Source organism: Hyperolius riggenbachi, chromosome 10 (assembly GCF_040937935.1).
Source record: "Hyperolius riggenbachi isolate aHypRig1 chromosome 10, aHypRig1.pri, whole genome shotgun sequence".
In the NCBI taxonomy this organism is placed as follows: Eukaryota; Metazoa; Chordata; class Amphibia; order Anura; family Hyperoliidae; genus Hyperolius; species Hyperolius riggenbachi.
The window spans coordinates 1099746-1122285 of record NC_090655.1 but is presented as its reverse complement, the minus strand read 5'-3'; the positions used below and the strand labels follow the sequence as shown (position 1 = coordinate 1122285).

The 22540-nt window shown below is 51.4% G+C and overlaps 2 protein-coding genes across 2 annotated transcripts in view; one reads left to right on the top strand and one right to left on the bottom strand.

Annotated features, from left to right (window-relative positions):
• Positions 1–2800: 2800 nt before the first annotated feature.
• Positions 2801–10187, bottom strand: HPS6 (HPS6 biogenesis of lysosomal organelles complex 2 subunit 3). Its single transcript, XM_068258534.1, has one exon. The coding sequence runs from the start codon at positions 10023–10025 to the stop codon at positions 7419–7421; it is 2607 nt and encodes an 868-aa protein (XP_068114635.1). The 5' UTR covers positions 10026–10187; the 3' UTR covers positions 2801–7418.
• Positions 10188–10622: 435 nt separating this feature from the next.
• The window catches only part of ARMH3 (armadillo like helical domain containing 3), a 211937-nt gene continuing 200019 nt past the window's right edge, over positions 10623–22540 (top strand). Inside the window, exon 1 of the mRNA XM_068258854.1 lies at positions 10623–10757. The gene's annotated coding sequence lies outside the window, so the exon portion shown is untranslated. The remainder of the gene's footprint in view (positions 10758–22540) is intronic.

The window sequence follows — 22540 nt, the reverse complement described above, 5'->3', positions numbered from 1 at the left end:
CTGTGGCCATGTGAGCAGAGTGACACGTGGCGTCCGTCAGTCTAATAAATACATATATACACTTGTTCATTATAAAGGGCTTTACATAGGAAGACTCCATAAATTGTGCTGTAACCCTTAGGCCTGGAACCCACTGAAATCCGCAAACGCAAAACGCAACCGCTAGCGTTTTGCATGAGCGGTTTGCAAGCGGATTCATGCGCGTTTTCGGTCGCGTTTTGCAACAGTGTATTTTTTTCCTCAGCGGGTGTGTAGCGTTTTGCGTTTTTATCCTGATTGGTCATGTGAATTATTTTTAATTTTGTTACAGTGTGCTGAACCGCAAAACGCTAGCAAAACCGCTCAGTTTAGGTTTTGCTGAGCGTTTCAATACTTTACATTGAAGCGCTAACGCTCCCAAAATGCTGCAGGTCCTGCGTTTGCGTTTCTGGGAAACGCAAACGCTCCTGTGGAAGTTGCCCCATCCATTAACATTAGCCCAGCGTTTTGGCAAACTTTGCTAGCGTATCACAGTGCTGCCAAAACGCTGCCAAAAGCGCTCCTGTGGGTTCCAGCCCTTAGGGCTGGTTTCACACTACAAGAGCTTCTTTAGCGCTAGTGAAGTGAAAAGCTCTCGCTAATGCAATGCTATGGAGGATTTTTACAAAATCACATTGCTCTAGTGTGAACACACCCACAGCATTACATTAGCAAGAACTTTTAAAAATCACAAAGCACTTAGAAAAGCTCTTGTAGTGTGAGCCAGCCTTACCAAAGAAAAACACAACCCCCATCAGCTTCGGGCGATCCTGCAGGACTCCACCCACTGGCCTGTGGCGGTGTGGGCGGAGCAAAACAAAAGTCATAATCACCCAGAACGAGGCTGTCGCTGGATGCCAGCAGTAGACCCCTGAGCTCTGCTCTTATAATGATATAGTGTCCAAATCACACACTATGATCAGAGTCATGGATCAATAATAATAATCCACAATACCCAGCAGCTCGGTAAGATATTATATGCCTGGCGGGGGGCAGCGATTGGATGAAATGGCAGATCGCACCAAGGACCACCATTGTGAAGAACATACATTTCCCTCAGATTAGAATGCACTATACATTACTCTATGTTACTGCCACTTACAGTAACCTCTGACAAGGTTTTGGACTAGTCCACCTCCTCATGGGGGAGCCTGAGGGTTTTCATCATTTTCAAAAGCATTTACTGTACAAGAGTTGCTCAGTCCGGCTGCCATAATAGTGTGCAAACGAGTAGTGAGGCTGCCTGGTATTTGTGTATAGATCCTCTCCAGTGGAGTATGAGAGATATCGGCGCAGGAGACTTGGGCGCAGGATAGAGCCGGTATATGGCTGATCCTGCTGCTGCACAAGTCCCGGCTGCGGTAATTACTATTCCCCCTCCAGGCCGCCATGGATGGTGGGGAAAGATATAATTCGGCTTCCGGCGATTGCTGGAGGCCAAATTATTGTGTTTTAATAGTAACTTCAGCTCCGTCTTCTGACAGCGCCGAAGTTACTCCCTGTGCCTGTTATAGATGTAATTCCTATTACGATCTATTGTGGATTAGGGTGAATATTGGATACTACAGCGGTATAAGAACAGAGCGCTGAAACACAATATAAATACAGAAAGCCAATTACGTAAGCAGGAAACTGCACACTTATTATACGTGGTGATCACACCTGCGCTTGTGCAGCGTGTAATCTGTGCAGGTAAAATCATGCATTACAATCACCCAATAAGATGGTCAGTGAGACTGAGAATTCCGACTTGGATGCAGACTTACGGTAATGCAAACTATGCAAGTTGCATCTGAGCCAATCAAAACTGACAGGAAGTGCATTTCATTGGTCCAACACCAAGCTGCTTCTAACTGGCATTCATTCTGCATACAAGCACCTCCCTGACCACCTACACAGCCGAGGCGGTAGAAAGACCCCGCAGGAAGGGGCGGAGCGGGGACCCAGCATGCTGCAATCACACCTGTGGGGGATCAGCAACAGGAACAGCCAATGAGAACTAATGCAGGATTACGGAAATTTAAGTAGCTTAAAAATGGACCCATTAAATGCCACCTTGGCAAAATATATACGATGGCTGCATTTTCAAGCTTTAAAGATTTGCATAATCCTGCATCAACTCAGAATGATTTGCATCTCATTAGCCAATACAACAACATCCACCCTTCCAGGGAATAAGGCTTCATACACACTTGAGATAAAAGTCTTTGGAAAAGGCAAGATCAGAGACCAATCTTACCACCCTTCCATGTAGTATGAGAGCCATACTCTACACAGTCTATTCTATGGAGCTGAACTCCCCATCAGACAGAAATCTTTGCAAGATGCTGCACACAAAGATGCTGTACACACTCAAAAGATCAGTATCTGCAAAAGTTCTGTTCCTGCAAAATATCCATTCCTGCAAAATGCATTCATAGTCTATGAGATCTGCAGATCATCATACACACCTTGTTTAACAGACTTCATCTGCATATCTGGCAATCATCTGCAGATCTGAAAATCCATCCTGGTGGATCTGATCTGCAGATGATTGTCTGTTAAACCAAGTGTGTATGATGATCTGCAGATCTCATAGATTATGAATGCATTTTGCAGGAATGGATATTTTGCAGGAACAGAACTTTTGCAGATACTGATCTTTTGAGTGTGTACAGCATCTTTGTGTGCAGCATCTTGCAAAGATTTCTGTCTGATGGGGAGTGCAGCTCCATAGAATAGACTGTGTAGGTGTGGCTCTCATACTACATGGAAGGGGGTAAGATTTCTGTCTGATGGGGAGTTCAGCTCCATAGAATAGACTGTGTAGAGTATGGCTCTCATACTACATGAAGGGTGGTAAGATTGGTCTGTGATCTTTCATTTTCCAAAGACTTTTATCTCAAGTGTGTATGAAGCATAAGTCTTTGTTCAGACACTACTGCAGCCAGAGAGATAAGCAGGGCTGCCAGGCAACTGGTATTACTTAAGGAAATAAATATGGCAGCCTCTATATACTTCTCATTACAGTTCTCCTTTCTGAAGTTCTCTGATCTGGCTGACTGCAGGGTAAGAAATATGGAGGGTCGGTATCACTAAAAGTAACATTGTAAGAAATCCTCAGGAAACAGGACAGGTGAATATTACCCCCTTCTTCCTCATGCAATGTCTGCATTGTCACTGGACCCGGGAGGGGCGCCCCCCGCTGTCTGCCCACTTACTGCTCCTGAGAACTATGGCTGCCTGCAGACATCGGAGGAGGGTGACACACAGGCAGAGTACGGACGGGGACACCAAAGCAAAAATTCTTACCAGTGTCATGTGACCGTATGTATTTGGTCCTGCCAATAAAGCTTGTATTGGATTTGGTATGTATGGAGGGGGAGGAGTAGTGTCATGTGACAGTATAGGGGAGATGGCATGTGATAGCATGGGCATTATGTGATTAGTATGGGGGAGGGGGAAACATGCGATAATACGGGGAAGGGGCAGCATGGATAGGATAGCCATACCTAAAGAGGAACTCCAGTGAAAATAATGTAGTAAAAAAGTGCTTCATTTTTTATACCCCAGGTTCATTTTAAAGGATACCCGAGGTGAAAGACACATAGGCTGAAATATCTATTTCCTTTTAAGCAATACCAGTTGCCTGGCTGTCCCGCTGATTCTCTGCCTGTAATACTTTTATCCATATCCCCTGAACAAGCATGCAGCAGATCAGGTGTTTCTGACATTGTCAGATCTGACAGGATTAGCTGCATGCTTGTTTCATGTGTGTGATTCAGACACTACTGCAGCCAAATAGACCAGCAGGGCCGCCAGGCAACTGGCATTGACAGTATGAATATTACCAGTAAACAGAAGCAGAGGGCAGGACATAATGCACGTTTCATAGGCCAAATGTGCTGGGACTTGCAGTAACACTAGCTTTCTCTCCTCTATGGATTCAGTCTCTGGGTGGGTCAGACAGGTGCTGCAATCTAACAGACAGCATAGGGAATACAATGGCTGGCAGGCTGCATTTCTCAGCATCCCTGCATCACAGGAGGGACCATGGGTGTACATCAGGAGAGGGGACTTTACAAGGAAACCACAATCTGTAAGACTTCCACAGCTACACAAATTCAGCCTGAACTTCAATTCGAACAGGAACCATCCTTATTCACACTGATCTCCATGATAGCTTTCCTCAGTCTGCCCTCCTCAATCGTGGCTTCAGAATCTCACCGTATATCAGTGACGCCAGCCTCCTGGCACTACCACCAGCTCTCACATTCCCTCATCCGCAACCAGGATACCGATCAGGTGTTCTGCATGCTTGTTCTGGGGTGGAGACTCACAAGGATCAGCATGACAGCTGGGACATTGTTGGACCACCATCACAAAAAATACAATTACAATACGTGTGTACGCATACTTAAAGTACGATTATCCCAGAGTAAAAAGAACCATGAATTACTCCTCCCGCTATGCTCCTGCTGCTTACAGCACACAATACAAATCTGACAGATTTTTAACTAGTTCACCTCTGTATGGGGGATTCTTAGAACTTTCCTTACAAATGTAACCCCTGGAAAGGATCTATATAAAGATATCAGTTAGGGCTTTTGCACACCAAGAGCAGTTCTGAGCATTTTCTAAAAACGATTGCGGTTTGAAAACCGCTTGGCTAATGTATATGAATGGGATGGATCACACCAGAGCGGCACGTTTTTTCCACAAACGCAAACTCCCGGGCTGCAGCATTTCTGCTGATTTCTGAGGCGATTCAGCCTCAATGTTTAAGTATAGGAAAGTGGAAAATCGCTCTGAAAACAGTTCCAGCTCTACTGTAACAAAAAAAACAAGACAAAAAAAAAAAAAAAAAAAAAAAAAAAAACACACCACTACACCAAAACGCTCCAAAAATCGCTAGGCACATGGCTAGAAAGAAAGAAAAAAAATCACTTCAAAAAGCGCTGAGCGTTCGCGTATATGCTAGCAGTTTTTGGTGTGCACTGGCCCTAAGTCAACCCACTCATCTGCACACTATTCTGGCAGCTGGACTGACCAACCACCATTCAGTAAATGCTTTTGAAAATAAAGAACACCCCAAGAATCCTCCATGAGGAGATGAACTACTCCAAAACTAGTCAGATTTCTACTGCTTACCGTTAGTGACAGGAACATAGAAGAAAAATAATTTAAAGTGGATTTTAATCTGGGGAAATGCCCTTCTTGCAGATATGACTGTAGTTAGAGGTACATGAAGGCTGCCATATTCATTTTCTGTTAATACCAGTTGCCTGCAGCCCTGTTGATCCATTTGGCTGCAGTAGGGTCTGAATAACACCAGAAACAGGCATGCAGATAATAATATCTGATAATGATGTCAGAAACATCTGATCTGCATGCTTGTTCAGGGTCTATGGCTAAAGGTATTCAAGGCAGAAGATCAGCAGGATAGCCAGGCAACTGGTATAGTTTAAAAGTCAATAAATATGGCAGCCTCCATATCCCTCTTGGTACAGTTCTCCTTTAACAATTTTGGGGATAGTGGTCCTTTAAGAAGGTAGTGAAGAGGATGTCCCCCGCTGTGGTCCTCCAGTGCAACATTATAAAGACAAGACTAATTTACACAATACAGTCACACGCTGCTGTATACATGGCACAGCCAGTTAGAGCGGGTCAGAGGCCACATCCCTGACTCCTGCCTGCAGCTGCCTCACTGCCCCAGAATACTCAGCAAGCCAGGTCTGTACCTCCCATCATGCAGCATTCCTCAGGCCAAACACTCAGAACGGCACAATCAGGAGGGCTTCACATGAACCCGGGCCTTTAAAGAGACCTATGGAGGCCAACATATTAAACAATGCACATTGCCTGGCTGCCCTCCTGATCCTCTGCCTCTAATACATTTAGCCACAGCCCCTGAACAAGCATGCAGATCAGGTACTCTGACTGAAGTGTGGCTACTGGAGCCAAAGAGATCAGCAGGGCTGCCAGGGAACTGGCATTGTTTAACAGGAAATAAATATGGCAGCCTCTATATACCTCTTGCTTCAGGTATTTGGGCTCCTATATTTTTTTATCCTCACAGATGCAGTTTAAATCTTCTTCCAGTCTACTTAATAAAAAACAGAAGTCTCCTCTTAAAGTGCACCTAAACTGAGAGGGATATGAGGGTTTCCTTTTAAGCAATACCAGTTGCCTGGCAGTCCGGCTGATCTCTTCGGCTGCAGTAGTGGATGAATCACACACCTAAAACAAGCATGCAGCTAATCCATCTTAACTTCAGTCAGAGCACCTTATCTGCTGCATGCTTGTTCAGGGGCTGTGGCTAAATGTATTAAGAGACAGGATCAGCAGGACTGCCAGGCAACTGGTATTATTTAAAAGAAAATATCCATATCCTCAGTTTAGGTTCCCTTTAAGGCAACAGTCACACCAGCGCATGCAGATAACAGCAGAGCAGCGTCTGTTCTGATGTCACACATGTGATGATAAGTGCAGTGATAACTGTCCCACATGGATATTCATGAGATGACCAAACAATACTGCAAGTAGCATCTGCCACACAGGGCACAGCTCAAATACCGACAAACACTAGTGTGTGTACACTACAGAAGATCAATGAGATGCAAATAGTTTCTCCTAACAGCCACATTTCATGTAAATCATTTGCAGCTGGAAAAAACCAACCGCAATAACTTCCTGTCATTTTTTAATTGTCAAACATTAAGCTGCATATAACGTACATGAGATCTGAATGTAAAGAGAAAGCTTTCGCATCACTGATCGTCCCTAGCATACACTTCTGCTGAATCTCAATGTCTGTATTTGGAAGGTGTACACACCTACAATTATTACTGATCAATTCTGATACCTCCATGTAGTGTGAGGGGGTAACATTTTTTAATACTGCATAGGTGAACCCCCATACTGCAAGGAGGTGGAAAATTGGCCAATCAAAATTGTAAGTGTGTATGCACCTTTATGGCCGATACGCACCAAGCAGTTTTCCCATCAGATCAGCGTATTATCAGTCCATAATTTCCAGCATGTCTGATCTGCTTCCAATCAATAAAAAGGAACACCACTGAGTTCAGCACTGCACAAAGTCGTTCCTATTTCCTCGATCGGAAGCAGATCAGACATACCGGAATTTATTGGTCCATCTGATGGAAAAATTGCATGGTGTGTATGCACCCTCACCTGGCGACAGGAACATGCCACCATCTGTCGCCAGTGTGAGTAGAGCCCAAGTATGTAGATAGACATAAAATTCTGAACACTATATATCCTACAAAGGGAGCATTATCAGAGCAGTCTCTGCAGAAGGGGCTGTAGTTTCAGATAAAACGAGAAGCGCTGGACTTAAATAAGAGCTCTGCGGTAAAGACAAAACTTCCATACTGTAATACTGTACACAAGGCAACTAATCACAAGGGTTTAGTGCTGTAGAAGTCTGTGGGCGACATGTCAGCCCCATTCACCACAGGATTCTGGGTATCGGGCTGCCGCTGGGGTGCAGCTGGTGGATAGGTGGGACTTGTGACGTTTTCTTTCCTAAGCTGATTCTGCAGAACTTTATGTAACAGGGGCTTCAGCAGGCCCACAGTTAAATGTTCACCATCACAGAATGGAGAAGGTTCTGTTGGCGTTTTGGGAATGTTCTGAAGAACGATACGTAACACATCAGTAGCAGTCATATCTTCGGGACAAATATCACAGAGCTGGGGGACAAATGGGTCCAAATCTCTACACTGGACCAGTTCCACCAGAAGGGTGATAAAGATGTCTTTTTTGATCATTGGGTGGTGAGAGTACCTCAGAGTCTCCTCAATGACTCTTGGCCACCGTTGGAGACGTATTAAGGTGTGTATAGCCTGTATGATGGCTTGTGGTCTACCGCTACACAGCAAGATCTCCACCTCCAGGTCAACATTAGTGTTTTCCTTGCATCGATTGAGAACGGACATGGCTCTCTTATACAAGGGAAGCCCTTCACAGTTGTCTTTGGTAAAGTTCCTGGAAAGTCCTGAATACTCCTGAGCATGCTGAACAAATCCAGGAAGCCACTTTGGTTTATATGTGCACAACGACTGACAAATCACCTCATATAACGGGTAAACTCCATTGTGAGATTCGTCTTTTGTTCCCGTAGGAAGAGGGCTGAGGACTTTCTTCCAAAGATCAGCCGTGGCAAGTATGACCAACTTGCCATCTCCGTTCTGCTGAAACTGAAAGTTGTTCCTCAGAGACATCCAGGCAGACTTCGGAAACGTGCAGAACAGGTAGTTTATATACAACAAGCCTTCTCTATCCAAGTCCATCTGAAGGAGACGAGTGATCTCCAGATCTATCAACTCATTACAGTACTTTCCCATCTCGGTTCCTGAAGCACCAACAATCCGGGACTTCAGAAGTTCCAGGCTTAGGAAGCTCTGCAGCTCGTTGCTCAGGTTGTTCATAAGGTCGGCGTATTTGTTCTTGGCATTCAGCTTTCCGGTTTTCTGGCAGCTGCTGAGAATTGCCGAGAGGGTAATCGGCGTTTGGAACATTCCTTCTTTCTTGAGGGTCTGTACGGTGAGCTTTGTGCTGCTCAGACTCCTTCTCTGATAATACTTGCACGCTTCTTCATACACCATCTCCATGAGGGCGGATTCTGACGTTCCGTCTTCTTCACCACTAGCGGCCGGGAGGACTTTATAAATGCCAGTCTTTGTTAACAGCTGAATGTCATCAGTCTCCAACCCCCTCAGGAAAAAGACTTCCTCAGCATTCAATGGCAACGTCTCTATCAGCCTCCCTGTGTGAGCATCGATGAGATGCAGCTTGGAACCCACCGCACACGCCAAAAGGTCCCCAAACAGGTCCATTTCCACTGGGTGGCAGCCCGAGATCTCAGCGTCCAGATCACAGACATGCCTGACGGAGCCCTTGGGATGGAGAAGGTAGATCTGGCCAGTGGTGGTCATGAGCAGCAAGTCCCCGGCTGCAGTGACCACGTGTTGTCGGATGTCTGCGGCCATCTGGTGGGCGGAAAGTCCCAGATAGTCCAGGCTCAGCTTCTTGTAGTCCGCCTCGCCCTCGGGCAGAGCTCTGCGGAGGATGGTGCCGATGGGCACCGAGGACAGGGTGATGGTCTCCTCGGTGGGGGAATACACCAGGATGGGGGGCCGCTCAGGATCGGGCACCGTGGAGATGTGGTCAGAAGAGGAGGGGGACTCCGAGATGAGGTGATGTCCAGTGTCGGAGGGGAAGCCCAGGGTGAGGCAATGTCTGGCATTGGAGGGGGATCCTGAAATGGGGGGCACCATGTGGACGTGTCTGGAGGAGGGGGACTCCGAGATGAGGCGAAGTCCAGCATCCGAGGGGGACCCCGGGCTGGGGGGCACCATGTAGACTTGTCCGGAGGAGGAGGGGGGCCCCGGGCTGGGGGGCACTATGTAGATGTGTCCAGGGGCCCCGACTGTCAGCCTGGAGGAGGAGGGGGGCACCATGTACACATGTCCGGAGGCCCCGGTGGCGGTCAGTCCAGAGGAGCTGGGGGGCATCATGTAGACGAGTCTGGGGGCCCCAGCGGTTGGTCCAGAGGAGGGCGGCACCATGTAGACGTGCCCGGGGGAGGCCCCTGCGGCGGTGGCAAGGGCGTAGCGGGGGCTGTGGTGCAGCAGTATGCGGGCGTTGCCAAGAATGACGCGGTGTTGCCCAGTGACGGTGAGCCCCCTGCGGCACACACAGTAGCTGGCCAGGCTGGAGCTCCTCCTCTCCTCGCACCACAGCAGCTCCCGGGCCCCCCCCAGGCTGCAGACACTCAGCACCCGGGCCCCCCTGCACAGCTCCAGGGACTGCAGCAGCCGCCAGCCGGCCTCCTCTGAGGGGCCCCGGGGGGGAAGCCACACCTCCGCCCGCCCGCTCTCCCACACCAGCAGCCAGACCGGGCCTGGCAGCGCCAGCAGCCCGCAGGGGGGCGGGGCAGAGGAGGAGGGGCCCCACACAGGCCGCCCGAGCTCTCCGCACACAGCCAGCCGGAAGCGCGACATGCTGACAGCGGCCCGTCCGCTACACTGTCACTGAGCCCTTATCCCGGAGGAGCTGTGGACTACGGGCTGCCTGACGCGTCATGTGACCTGGTCACGCCCCACATCAATGCCAGCCCCGCCCACTGAGCTCTTATCCCGGGGGCTGCTGACGAGTCATGTGACCAGGCCACGCCCCAGGCCCGCCCACTGAGCGTTTATCCTGGGGAGCTGGGGACTGCGTCATGTGACCAGACCACGCCCCGCTCACTGAGCGCTTATCCCGGGAGCTGCGTCTTCACGCCGTCATGTGACCAGACCTCGCTTCACCTGTAGCCCCGCCCACAGCCTACGCTCACTCACTGGCTGCCCAACCTGACAGCGAGCCAACCACAGAGCTGCAAGGCGTGGCTCTCCCGTCACTCTCAGCGCTGTCACCCAGCTGAGGAGGCGTGGCGGCTTTTCCAGGACCGCCCCTGACCCCGCCTCCTCTCCAGATTCATTCACTGCTCAGCACAGTGAGCGGCTCGATGGTGGGCGTGGCTTGCAGACCTCGCTCCTCCTCTCTGTGTACACACACGCGGCAGCTCTGCTCATTGGCCAGGAGGCGTGGCTTGCTGATTAGGCAGCCGGATGACGCGGCTGGGAGGAGGCGGGTTGTGGAATGTACCATAGCGGAGGGGGAGGAGCGCGGAAGCTGAGTGACCGGAGACTTGTGCTCTCCCAGCGCTCTGTGCGGCGGCGGCTCGGCCTGAGGTGAGTGAGTGAGGAGGAGGCGGGGGGAGGGGCTCTCCTGTCACCCCGACACGTGACCCCTCTGCCTGTGCGGGGAGCACCACTCCCAGCATGCCCCGCGCCCTGCAGACTACATACACTGTACACCACACAGGCCGCCTCCTGCTGTTATTCAGCCTACTCCTGACCTGTTCATGTGTGACACAGAGAGACTGGCCCCCTGCTCTCCTGCCTGACCCCAGATCCTCCTACCTGCCTGAGCCTAGCTCCTCCCACTCCTCCTGCCTGACCCCAGCTCCTCCCCTCCTGCCTGACCCCAGATCCTCCTATCTGACTTCAGCTCCACCCCTTCCTCCTGCCTGTCCCCAGCTCCTCCCCTCCTCCTGCCTGTCCCCAGCTCCTCCTACATGACTCCAGCTCCACCCCTTCCTCCTGCCTGTGCCCAGCTCCTCCCACTCCTGCCTGATCCCAGTCTCTACCACTCTTCCTGCTTGACCCCAGTTACTCCTATTGCCTGACTCATACTCCTGCCTGAGCCCAGTTCCTCCCACTCCTCCTGCCTGACTCCTGCCTGTCCCCAGCTCCTCCCCTCCTGCCTGACCCCAGATCCTCCTACATGACTCCAGCTCCACCCCTTCCTCCTGCTTGTGCCCAGCTCCTCCCACTCCTGCCTGATCCCAGTCTCTACCACTCTTCCTGCCTGACCCCAGTTACTGCTACTGCCTGACTCATCCTCCTGCCTGAGCCCAGTTCCTCCCACTCCTCCTCCCCTCCTCCTGCCTGTCCCCAGCTCCTCCCCTCCTCCTGCCTGTCCCCAGCTCCTCCCCTCCTGCCTGACCCCAGATCCTCCTACCTGACTCCAGCTCCACCCCTTCCTCCTGCCTGTGCCCAGCTCCTCCCACTCCTGCCTGATCCCAGTCTCTACCACTCTTCCTGCCTGACCCCAGTTACTCCTACTGCCTGACTCATCCTCCTACCTGAGCCCAGTTCCTCCCACTCCTCCTGCCTGACTCCTGCCTGTCCCCAGCTCCTCCCCTCCTCCTCCTGCCTGTCCCCAGCTCCTGCCTGACCCCAGATCCTCCTACATGACTCCAGCTCCACCCCTTCCTCCTGCCTGTGCCCAGCTCCTCCCACTCCTGCCTGATCCCAGTCTCTACCACTCTTCCTGCTTGACCCCAGTTACTCCTATTGCCTGACTCATCCTCCTGCCTGAGCCCAGTTCCTCCCATTCCTCCTGCCTGTCCCCAGCTCCTCCCCTTCTCCTCCTGCCTGTCCCCAGCTCCTCCCCTCCTGCCTGACCCCAGATCCTCCTACATGACTCCAGCTCCACCCCTTCCTCCTGCCTGTGCCCAGCTCCTCCCACTCCTGCCTGATCCCAGTCTCTACCACTCTTCCTGCCTGACCCCAGTTACTCCTACTGCCTGACTCATCCTCCTGCCTGAGCCCAGTTCCTCCCACTCCTCCTGCCTGACTCCTGCCTGTCCCCAGCTCCTCCCCTCCTCCTGCCTGTCCCCAGCTCCTCCCCTCCTGCCTGACCCCAGATCCTCCTACCTGACTCCAGCTCCACCCCTTCCTCCTGCCTGTGCCCAGCTCCTCCCACTCCTGCCTGATCCCAGTCTCTACCACTCTTCCTGCCTGACCCCAGTTACTCCTACTGCCTGACTCATCCTCCTGCCTGAGCCCAGTTCCTCCCACTCCTCCTGCCTGACTCCTGCCTGTCCCCAGCTCCTCCCCTCCTCCTCCTGCCTGTCCCCAGCTCCTCCCCTCCTGCCTGACCCCAGATCCTCCTACCTGACTCCAGCTCCATTCCTTCCTCCTGCCTGTGCCCAGCTCCTCCCACTCCTGCCTGATCCCAGTCTCTACCACTCTTCCTGCCTGACCCCAGTTACTCCTACTACCTGACTTATCCTCCTGCCTGAGCCCAGTTCCTCCCACTCCTGCCTGACTCCTCCTCCCTGAACCCAGCTCCTCCCCTCCTACTACCTGACTCCTGCCTGACCCCAGATCCTCCTGCCTGAGCCCAGCTCCTCCCCTCCTGCCTGACTCCTCCCTTCCTCCTGCCTGACTCCTACTTCTACCTGACCCCTGTGCCTTATTTGGTGGTGCCTGACTCCTCCCCTCTCTCTTCCTGACCTCAGTCCCCTCCTTCCACCTGCCTGACCCCAGCTCCTCCCACTGCTGCCTGACCCCTGCTCCTACTCTGGTGGTACCTGACTCCTCCCCTCTCTCTGCCTGACCTCAGCCCCCTCCTTCCACCTGCCTGGCCCCTGCTCCTCCCCTGGGATGGTGCAGAGGCTTCATGCTTGCTACACAGCCATTGCATTTAAAGCGGAACTGAAGATTATCTTAAAACAAAAACAGTTTCACTTACCTGGACCTTCCCAAAGCCCCCAGCAGCCGTCCTGTCCCACGCCGGTCCTGCACGATCCTCCAGCCCCCCAGCAGCCGTCCTGTCCCGCGCCGGTCTTCTGTTCTACCGCCCCCAGCAGCCGTCCTGTCCCGCACCGGGATACACCGATCCTCCAGTCCCCCAGCAGCCGTCTTGTGCCCGCGCCGCTCCTGCACGATCCTCCGGCCCCCCAGCAGCCGTCCTGTCCCGCGCCAGTCCTGCACGATCCTCCGGCCCCCCAGCAGCCGTCCTGTCCCGCGCCGGTCCTCCGTTTTACTACCCCCAGCAGCCGTCCTGTCCCGCACCGGGATACACCGATCCTCCAGTCCCCCAGCAGCCGTCTTGTGCCTGCGCCGGTCCTGCACGATCCTCCGGCCCCCCAGCAGCCGTCCTGTCCCGCGCCAGCAGCCGTCCTGTGCCGCGCCGGTCCTCCGTTTTACTACCCCCCAGCAGCCGTCCTGTCCCGCACCGGGATACATCGATCCTCCAGTCCCCCAGCAGCCGCCCTGTGTCCGCGCCGGTCCTGCACGATCCTCCGCCCCCCAGCAGCCTTCCTGTTCCGCGCCGGTCCTCCGCCAGCTAGTTTCATTACAGTCGACATCTGTGCCTGTGTGCTCCCTGGGCCAGGAGTATCCTTCGCATTATTGTCCACTGCAGGATAGTAACGCAAAGAAAGATGCACTTGGCCCAGGGCCTGCAGTTGTCGTTGACATACAAGTCGACTGTAATGAAACTGGCTGGCGGCGGGAGAACGGAGGATCGTGCAGGACCGGCGCGGGACAGGACGGCGGCTGGGGGGCCGGTGGATCGTGCAGGACTGGCGCTGGACAGGATGGCTGCTGGGGGGCTGGAGGATCGTGCAGGACTGGCGCGGGACAGGATGGCGGCTGGGGGGCCGGTGGATCGTGCAGGACCGGCGCGGGACAGGATGACTGCTGGGGGGCTGGAGGATCGTGCAGGACTGGCGCTGGACAGGATGGCTGCTGGGGGGCTGGAGGATCGTGCAGGACTGGCGCGGGACAGGATGGCTGCTGGGGGGCTGGAGGATCGTGCAGGACTGGCGCGGGACAGGATGGCGGCTGGGGGGCCGGTGGATCGTGCAGGACTGGGGCGGGACAGGATGGCTGCTGGGGGGCTGGAGGATCGTGCAGGACTGGCGCGGGACAGGATGACTGCTGGGAGGCTGGAGGATCGTGCAGGACTGGCGCGGGACAGGATGACTGCTGGGGGCTTTGGGAAGCCCCATGTAAATGAAACTGTGTTTTTCTGTTTTTTTTTAAGATAATCTTCAGTTCCGCTTTAAAGAGACTCTGAAGTCTCATAAAAATCATGTTTTTATATTAAAGAACACGTTAACATCATTGCCCTAACTAAAACGCCGCATCCCCGCGGCTGAACGCTAACTAAATCCCCCATAACTCCCCCTTCCCTCAACCCCGCAAAATCCACTACTTTCTTGGTGGTGGGTTTTGCTGCCCCGGGAGGCAGAGCTTTCAGCTGCAGCTCTGCCTCCATGCACGTCAATCTTCCTTCACTGAGAGGGGCGGGGAAGAGGCGGAGATACGCATCTCCGCCTCTTCCCCGCCCCTCTCAGTGAAGTAAGACTGAGAGGGGCAGGGAGAGGCGGTGATCCGCGCTGATAGACACGTGTAGAGGCAAAGCTGCAGCCAAAAGCTCTGCCTCACATGGAAGCAATCCCCACAATGTGCCCCAGGGAGTTTGGTTAGGGCTATCATGTTACAGAGGTTTTTAATATAAAAACATGATTTTTATGAGACTTCAGGGTCTCTTTAAGGCGCCTGTTTTTTCACTGCCCTGAGGAAGCAGACAAGCACCCAATCTAGTGTCTTGTCACACCTCTTTAGAAGGGATAGGCTTAGTTTCCCCCAAAGTGCATTCGGAGTGTGTCTGACCAGTTCCTGTCACAGACCTGGAGAGCCGAGGGGGGACGGTTAATTTCCTGCCTGCTCTGATGGTGGTTGCGAGGATTTGTAACCCACCTTTGTGAGTCTACACAGCCTTAGCATTGTGCAATTCCGAATCTTACACGAGTCTGCCCCATTGGGCTCCTGGTCTCCTTATGTCTTTTAGATGAGCTGGGTTGTTACACACAAAGGAATCATCCACATCTTCTTACACTGTACAGTGTCAGCGCTGGATCCTTGTGACTCCCAACAGCATAATCGGGCAGCAGCGTAGCCCATACAGGTTCGATGCTTCGAGGTCATATCTAGCCTTTTACAGCACAGTCACCTATCCGGCCCCGGCGGAGATCGCTTGATGCCGGATACCTGTGCTTGCTGTTTTCTTGAGCAACCGTCCAAAAGAATGCAAACCTCCCCCCTTAAATACTTCCCGAGCCTCCAGCGATGTGTAGCCGTCTTCCTGTACCTCCTTGCGGACTCCGAGCAGCTTTCCGGCTTCCCCAGTGCACAGAAGCCGGAGTGTCAGCTGATCCACATCGGGCCTACGGACTCCGGAAGCTGCTAGGAGCCTGTGAGGAGGTACAGGGAGGCTGCTACACATCGCTGGAGGCTGGGTGAGTATTTTACTGCCTACCAGCACCCCCAAGGAGGACCCCGTTATCCCTCAGACATGCCGGTTAGTTGAGACTTCCTGTTATTTGGAGAACGGGGACTCTGCTGGATAATCACAGGGGCCTATTATTATATGATGGTGACCTTGCTCTGGGGAAAACGAGCAGCTGAGACTTGTAGTTCCACAACTGCGACCTAACAAATCTGCCTAGGCTATATTAGGATTGTAAGAATTCAGGAGGCATTCTAGAGTATGGCGGAACTTTATCCTTGTTATTTTGTCTCAGTTTATACATAGAACGAAGTCACATGATACAGGGTATGTTTTCCTTCCGTACGTGATGGGGGGCTGTATATTTCTGCCGTACACTTCCTGTTCCTGTACATTCAGAAATCTGGTTCAGGCTGCTTCAGCCGAATTGGGAGACAATGAATGTTTGTGTATTTCTGGCTGGTGTGGGATTCCAGACCCGAGGCAGCGAGCAGTGCTCAGCGATTAGTTCTGCCTGATGTGTAGACTAGGGACATGGTATCAGGCACGTTATTCTGGGCCGTTCGTCTCGTGAGCTGCACATTCGCCGCGGTCTCCACTTCCTGCGTCCGACAATAGCCGTCACTCTACACATCATTTTCTCCCATCAGAGACTGAATATGGAGGCTGGTCGCTGCAATATTGTTGTCATTTCTTCACAATCTCACTTTTCAGATTGTCAGGTTTATTAAACCACTGCTGCAGTGACAGTGATATGGAGGCTACCATATTTGTTTCCTATTAAGCAATACCAGTTCCCTGGCTGTCCTGCTGATTCTCTGCCTCTAATACTCCCAGCCATAGCCCCTGAACAAGCATGCAGCAAATCAGGTGACTGAAGTGTGATTGGATTAGCTGCATGCTTGTTTCAGGTGTGTGATTCAGCCACTACTGCAGCCAGAGAGATCAGCAGGACTTCCAGGCAATCTGCATTGTTTAACAGGAAATAGATATGGCCGCCTCCATGTCACTGTCGCTTCAGCTGAGCTTTATAGTGGGATTAGCACAACTGAGCTTCTATACAAGACTTCACACTTGCTGCAATTGCCTCTTTATTATTTGAGAACAGAGAGAGTTATCAGTCAGAGTTGCTCTATACTCCATTGCAGAGAGTCCCGAAATGCTGATGGGGTGCATGCGCTGGGGATAGAGGGGCACCGTCTCTCCCATAGTGACTGATATGACCCGGGCACACAGTGACGTCCCACCTTTTTGGAATATTTCCCCTTAATGTGGTTACCGGGTTGTTTGTATTATTGGGTTTGGTGGTTGTGATTGAATTTATACAGAACAAAGTCTATTTGTCAGTGAATTGTAGTGTGACCGCTGAGATTTGCTGCAGACATTTGGCACACTACAGTTCACTGACAAAAAGACATTCTTCTCTATAAATTAAATTACACCTTCCAAATCCAATAACATAATCACTATGGAAACCACATTAAAGAGACTCCGTAACAAAAATTGCATCCTGTTTTTTATCATCCTACAAGTTCCAAAAGCTATTCTAATGTGTTCTGGCTAACTGCTGCACTTTCTACTATCACAGTCTCTGTAATATATCAACTTATCTCCAGGGCTGTGGAGTCGGAGTCGTGGAGTCGGGCAATTTTGGGTGCCTGGAGTTGGAGTCGGGAAAAAATGCACCAATCAAAATTAGTTACTTGTGCTGCTTCAATAAAGCAGTCCCCGTATTTTTAAGGTCAGATATACATATCTGATTATGACTGTATATATGATGTGTACACAGGAATCTCTTATATATACTAAATAACATCTATGCTATAAGAATAAAGCCTGATGTGTAGCCGTGTCACTAATAGAGATGGTCAACGAGATGGAAATAATTCTGCATTGATGCTGATTTATGCAAATGTATGCATTCCCTTTGCTGATGAAATCAAATAATTTGATATGTTGTTAAAATTTGGTTTGGTGACTACAAATTAAAGGGTAACTGAGACGGATGAAAAGTAAAGTTTTATACATACCTGGGGCTTCCTCCAGCCCCCTTCAGGCTAATCAGTCCCTCGCTGTCCTCCACCACCCGGATCTTCTGCTACGAGTCCTGGTAATTCAGTCAGTCAGCGCTGTCCGGCCGCATGCCGCTCCCACAGCCAGGAACATTCTGCACCTGCGCAATAGTGCTGCACACAGTGCACAGGTGTAGTATGCTCCTGGCGGCGGAGTGTGTGCATGCGCACTACGCCCGACTGGCTCAAGTACCTGGACTCATAGCAGAAGATCCAGGTGGTGGAGGAGGACAACAAGGGACTGATTATCCTGAAGGCGGCTGGAGGAAGCCCCAGGTATGTATAAAACTTTAATTTCATCTGTCTCAGGTTTACTTTGTTACACAGTAGTACTATACTCTACATATGCACTCCCAACAGAGCTGCAGGGAATCCACTGAGAATGTTGTGCACATTGAACACAGAGGGGTTGTCTGTTTACAATCTCCTCCTTCCCCTGCAGAGTACCTGCACATCATTCTTACATGTACCCACACTTACATTGCCTAGGGCCTGATAGATGTTCTTTGTTCCGGTTTGTACCTTTTACAAGTACTCTTACCAAGGACTAGTTTTAGTCTAAAGGGAATAAATATAGTAGTCTACATATCCTTCTCACTTCAGTTGTCTTGTAAAATTCCTAAGCGTTGGCAGTTAAGAGACGAATTTCATGTTACATACTTTTAATCAACAAAATTGTAATATGCAAATTAGAGGAGTCGGAGTCGGTGGAATCCTAAACTGAGGAGTCGGAGTCGGTGGATTTTTGGACCGACTCCACAGCCCTGCTTATCTCTCTCTTGTCAGACTTGTCAGCCTGTGTCTGGAAGGCTGCCAAGTTCTTCAGTGTTGTGGTTCTGCTATGAACTCCCCCTTCCAGGCCCCTCTATGCACACTGCCTGTGTGTTATTTAGATTAGAGCAGCTTCTCTCTTCTCTCTTATCTTTTACAAGCTGGATAAATCATCCTCTGAGCTGGCTGGGCTTTCACATAGTGAGGAATTACAGACAAGGGCAAAGCTGTTTGCAGGAAGAAAAGAGCAGCCTGAAACTTCAGTGCATGAGAGATGCAGGGGGAAAGAAACACACAAATGATCTCTTGAGATTCAAAAGGAAGTCTGTATACAGCCTGCTTGTGTATGGATGTATTTTCTATGTGTGGACATACTGTACATCAACCTACTTCCTGTTTTGGTGGCCATTTTGTTTGTTTATAAACAAACTTTTTAAAACTGTTTTTAACCACTTTTAATGCGGCGGGGAGCGGCGAAATTGTGACAGAGGGTAATAGGAGATGTCCCCCAACGCACTGGTATGTTTACTTTTGTGTGATTTTAACAATACAGATTCTCTTTAAGGGGGAAATATTCCAAAAAGGTGGGACGTCACTGTACCCGGGTCATATCAGTCACTGTGGGAGGAGATGTGCCTCCAGAACACACTGACCGTCCAGGACACGCCCCTTCCTGTGCGGCACTCTGCCAGGTTCATGCCAGCACACTGACCATCCAGGACATGCCCCTTCCTGTGCGGCACTCTGCCAGGTTCATGCCAGCACACTGACCGTCCAGGACACGCCCCTTCCTGTGCGGTACTCTGCCAGGTTCATGCCAGCACACTGACCGTCCAGGACACGCCCCTTCCTGTGTGGCACTCCGCCAGGTTCATGCCAACACACTGACCGTCCAGGACAAGCCCCTTCCTGTGTGGCACTCCGCCAGGTTCATGCCAGCACACTGACTGTCCAGGACACGCCCCTTCCTGTGCGGCACTCTGCCAGGTTCATGCCAGCACACTGACCATCCAGGACACGCCCCTTCCTGTGCGGCACTCTGCCAAGTTCATGCCAGCACACTGACCGTCCAGGACACGCCCCTTCCTGTGTGGCACTCCGCCAGGTTCATGCCAGCACACTGACTGTCCAGGACACGCCCCTTCCTGTGCGGCACTCTGCCAGGTTCATGCCAGCATACTGACCATCCAGGACACGCCCCTTCCTGTGCGGCACTCTGCCAGGTTCATGCCAACACACTGACTGTCCAGGACACGCCCCTTCCTGTGCAGCACACCGCCAGGTTCATGCCAGCACACTGACCGTCCAGGACACGCCCCTTCCTGTGCGACACTCTGCCAGGTTCATGCCAACACACTGACTGTCCAGGACACGCCCCTTCCTGTCGCCAGGTTCATGCCAGCACACTGACCGTCCAGGACACGCCCCTTCCTGTGCGGCACTCTGCCAGGTTCATGCCAACACACTGACTGTCCAGGACACACCCCTTCCTGTGCAGCAGTCTGCCAGGTTCATGCCAGCACACTGACCATCCAGGACACGCCCCTTCCTGTGTGGCACTCCGCCAGGTTCATGCCAGCACACTGACAGTCCAGGACACGCCCCTTCCTGTGCGGCACACCGCCAGGTTCATGCCAGCACACTGACCGTCCAGGACACGCCCCTTCCTGTGCGACACTCTGCCAGGTTCATGCCAACACACTGACTGTCCAGGACACACCCCTTCCTGTGCAGCAGTCTGCCAGGTTCATGCCAGCACACTGACCATCCAGGACACGCCCCTTCCTGTGTGGCACTCCGCCAGGTTCATGCCAGCACACTGACAGTCCAGGACACGCCCCTTCCTGTGCGGCACACTGACAGTCCAGGACACGCTCCTTCCTGTGCGGCACAGATAGTCCAGGACACGCCCTTTCCTGTGCGGCACACTGACAGTCCAGGACACACCCCTTCCTGTGCGGCACACTGATAGTCCAGGACACACCCCTTCCTGTGCGGCACACTGACAGTCCAGGACACACCCCTTCCTGTGCGGCACACTGACCGTCCAGGACACACCCCTTCCTGTGCGGCACACTGACAGTCCAGGACACACCCCTTCCTGTGCGGCACACTGACAGTCCAGGACACACCCCTTCCTGTGCGGCACACTGACAGTCCAGGACACACCCCTTCCTGTGCGGCACACTGACAGTCCAGGACACACCCCTTCCTGTGCGGCACACTGACAGTCCAGGACACACCCCTTCCTGTGCGGCACACACAGGTCTCCCCAGGAGGAGAGTGAAGTCTGGGATTTCCTGGACATGCAGCTCCTGATCTTTTGAGTTCTGTTGGATTAGACGTGTAATGGATTTAAAGGGAAATTGCATGATGCGTATTTAGCATTATCAATGTGGAGAATAAGTGATGTCTTTAGTTTAGGAGCAATAGATCCAGCGGGGATGGCGGTGGGGGGGGGGGGGGGGGGTAGAAGGGGATTGATGGCTACGGAGCTTGCAATTCGATCAGTGGCTACAGAGCTTGCAATTCGATCAGTGGCTACAGAGCTTGCCATCGATTGCTGCTCGGATCTGCTGAGACTGAAGCCTTGTACACACACATGAGATGCACCTCGGTCGTCTCGCCTCGTAGAAGCATCGGGGTGCTAGCGAGTGTACTGCAGCACCCCGATGCTTCTACGAGATATCCAATCGGCAGATGGTCTCGTCCAACCGCAGGCTGACACTGTTGCTATTCTACTCACCCCACCTGCTCTCTGAGGCTTGTCCCGCCTCCCCTCTCCATAGCGACAAGGCAGTGACAGTTGCTGAGTGAATGCTCCATTCCCTCCAGAGAGGAAGCAGGCAATCTCATCTTCAGCCCAGCGTTTAAACAACATGAAAAAAAAACAATGAGTAACCGTCTGCCTGAACTGAAGAGAGAAGGATATGGAGGCTGCCATATTTATTTCCTTTTTAACAATGCACATTGCCTGGCTGATCTTCTAATACTTTTACCCATAGCCCCTGAACAAGCATGCAGCAGATCAGTTGTTTCTGACATTATGACCGGATCTGTCAAGCTTAGTGGCATGCTTGTTTCTGGTGTTATTCAGACGCTACTGCAGCCACATAGATCAGCAGGGCTGCCAGGCAACTGGTATTGTTTAACAGGACATAAATATGGCAGCCTCCACATACCTCTCACCTCGTGTTCCCTTTAAAGAGACACTGAAGCGAAAAAATATATATGATATAATGAATTGGTTGTGTACTATGAATAATTACTAGAAGATTAGCAGCAAAGAAAATATTCTCATATTTTTATTTTCAGGTATATAGTGTTTTTTCTAACATTGCATCATTCTCTAATATGTGCAGATTACACAACACTCAGCATTCAAAATGAGTCTTTCAGAGCAGTCTGTGAAGTAATTAACTCTCCTCTGGCAGAGAAAAAGTAAACAGTTCAATTACAGTTGAGATAATAAAAGTCAGATAACAGCCCTCTCCACCACTAACTTAGTCGGAGAGCTTAATAGCTTTTTTGCATAGAGATAACAACTGGAGTTTCTCAACTCTTCCTGGACTGGAAACAATTAGACTGATGTATCTGATCTTAATGTTTTATTTCTTAGCTGTACTACAAATACAAATCATAATATCATCATTTTTTTTTTCACTTCAGTGTCTCTTTAAGTATTATTATTGATGTATAAAATGCCAACATATTCCATGATGCTGTACAGAGTAAGAAATCCCCTCCCCCCTTCACCTGCAAGGATCCATACTGATCGTCCTCAGGACCTTTCTATTAGACAACAGATGTCATTTCTTCATTCTACACATTGAGCGCTGGTGCACACCGAGCAGCTTTTTCAGCGTTTCTGCAGCTGCGGATACGCTTGGTTAATATATCTCAATGGGGTGGTTCACACCAGAGCGGGAGAAGTTTTGCAGAAACGCATACTCCTGGGGTGAGGCATTTTTTGGATTGTGGATGCGTTTCTGCCTCAATGTTAGGGCTGGTTCAGACGGACGCTTGCGGAGCGTTTACCGCAA

Bases quoted from the DNA above. Each gene is read 5' to 3' on its own strand.
- HPS6 (XM_068258534.1), bottom strand. From the start codon at position 10,025: ATGTCGCGCTTCCGGCTGGCTGTGTGCGGAGAGCTCGGGCGGCCTGTG.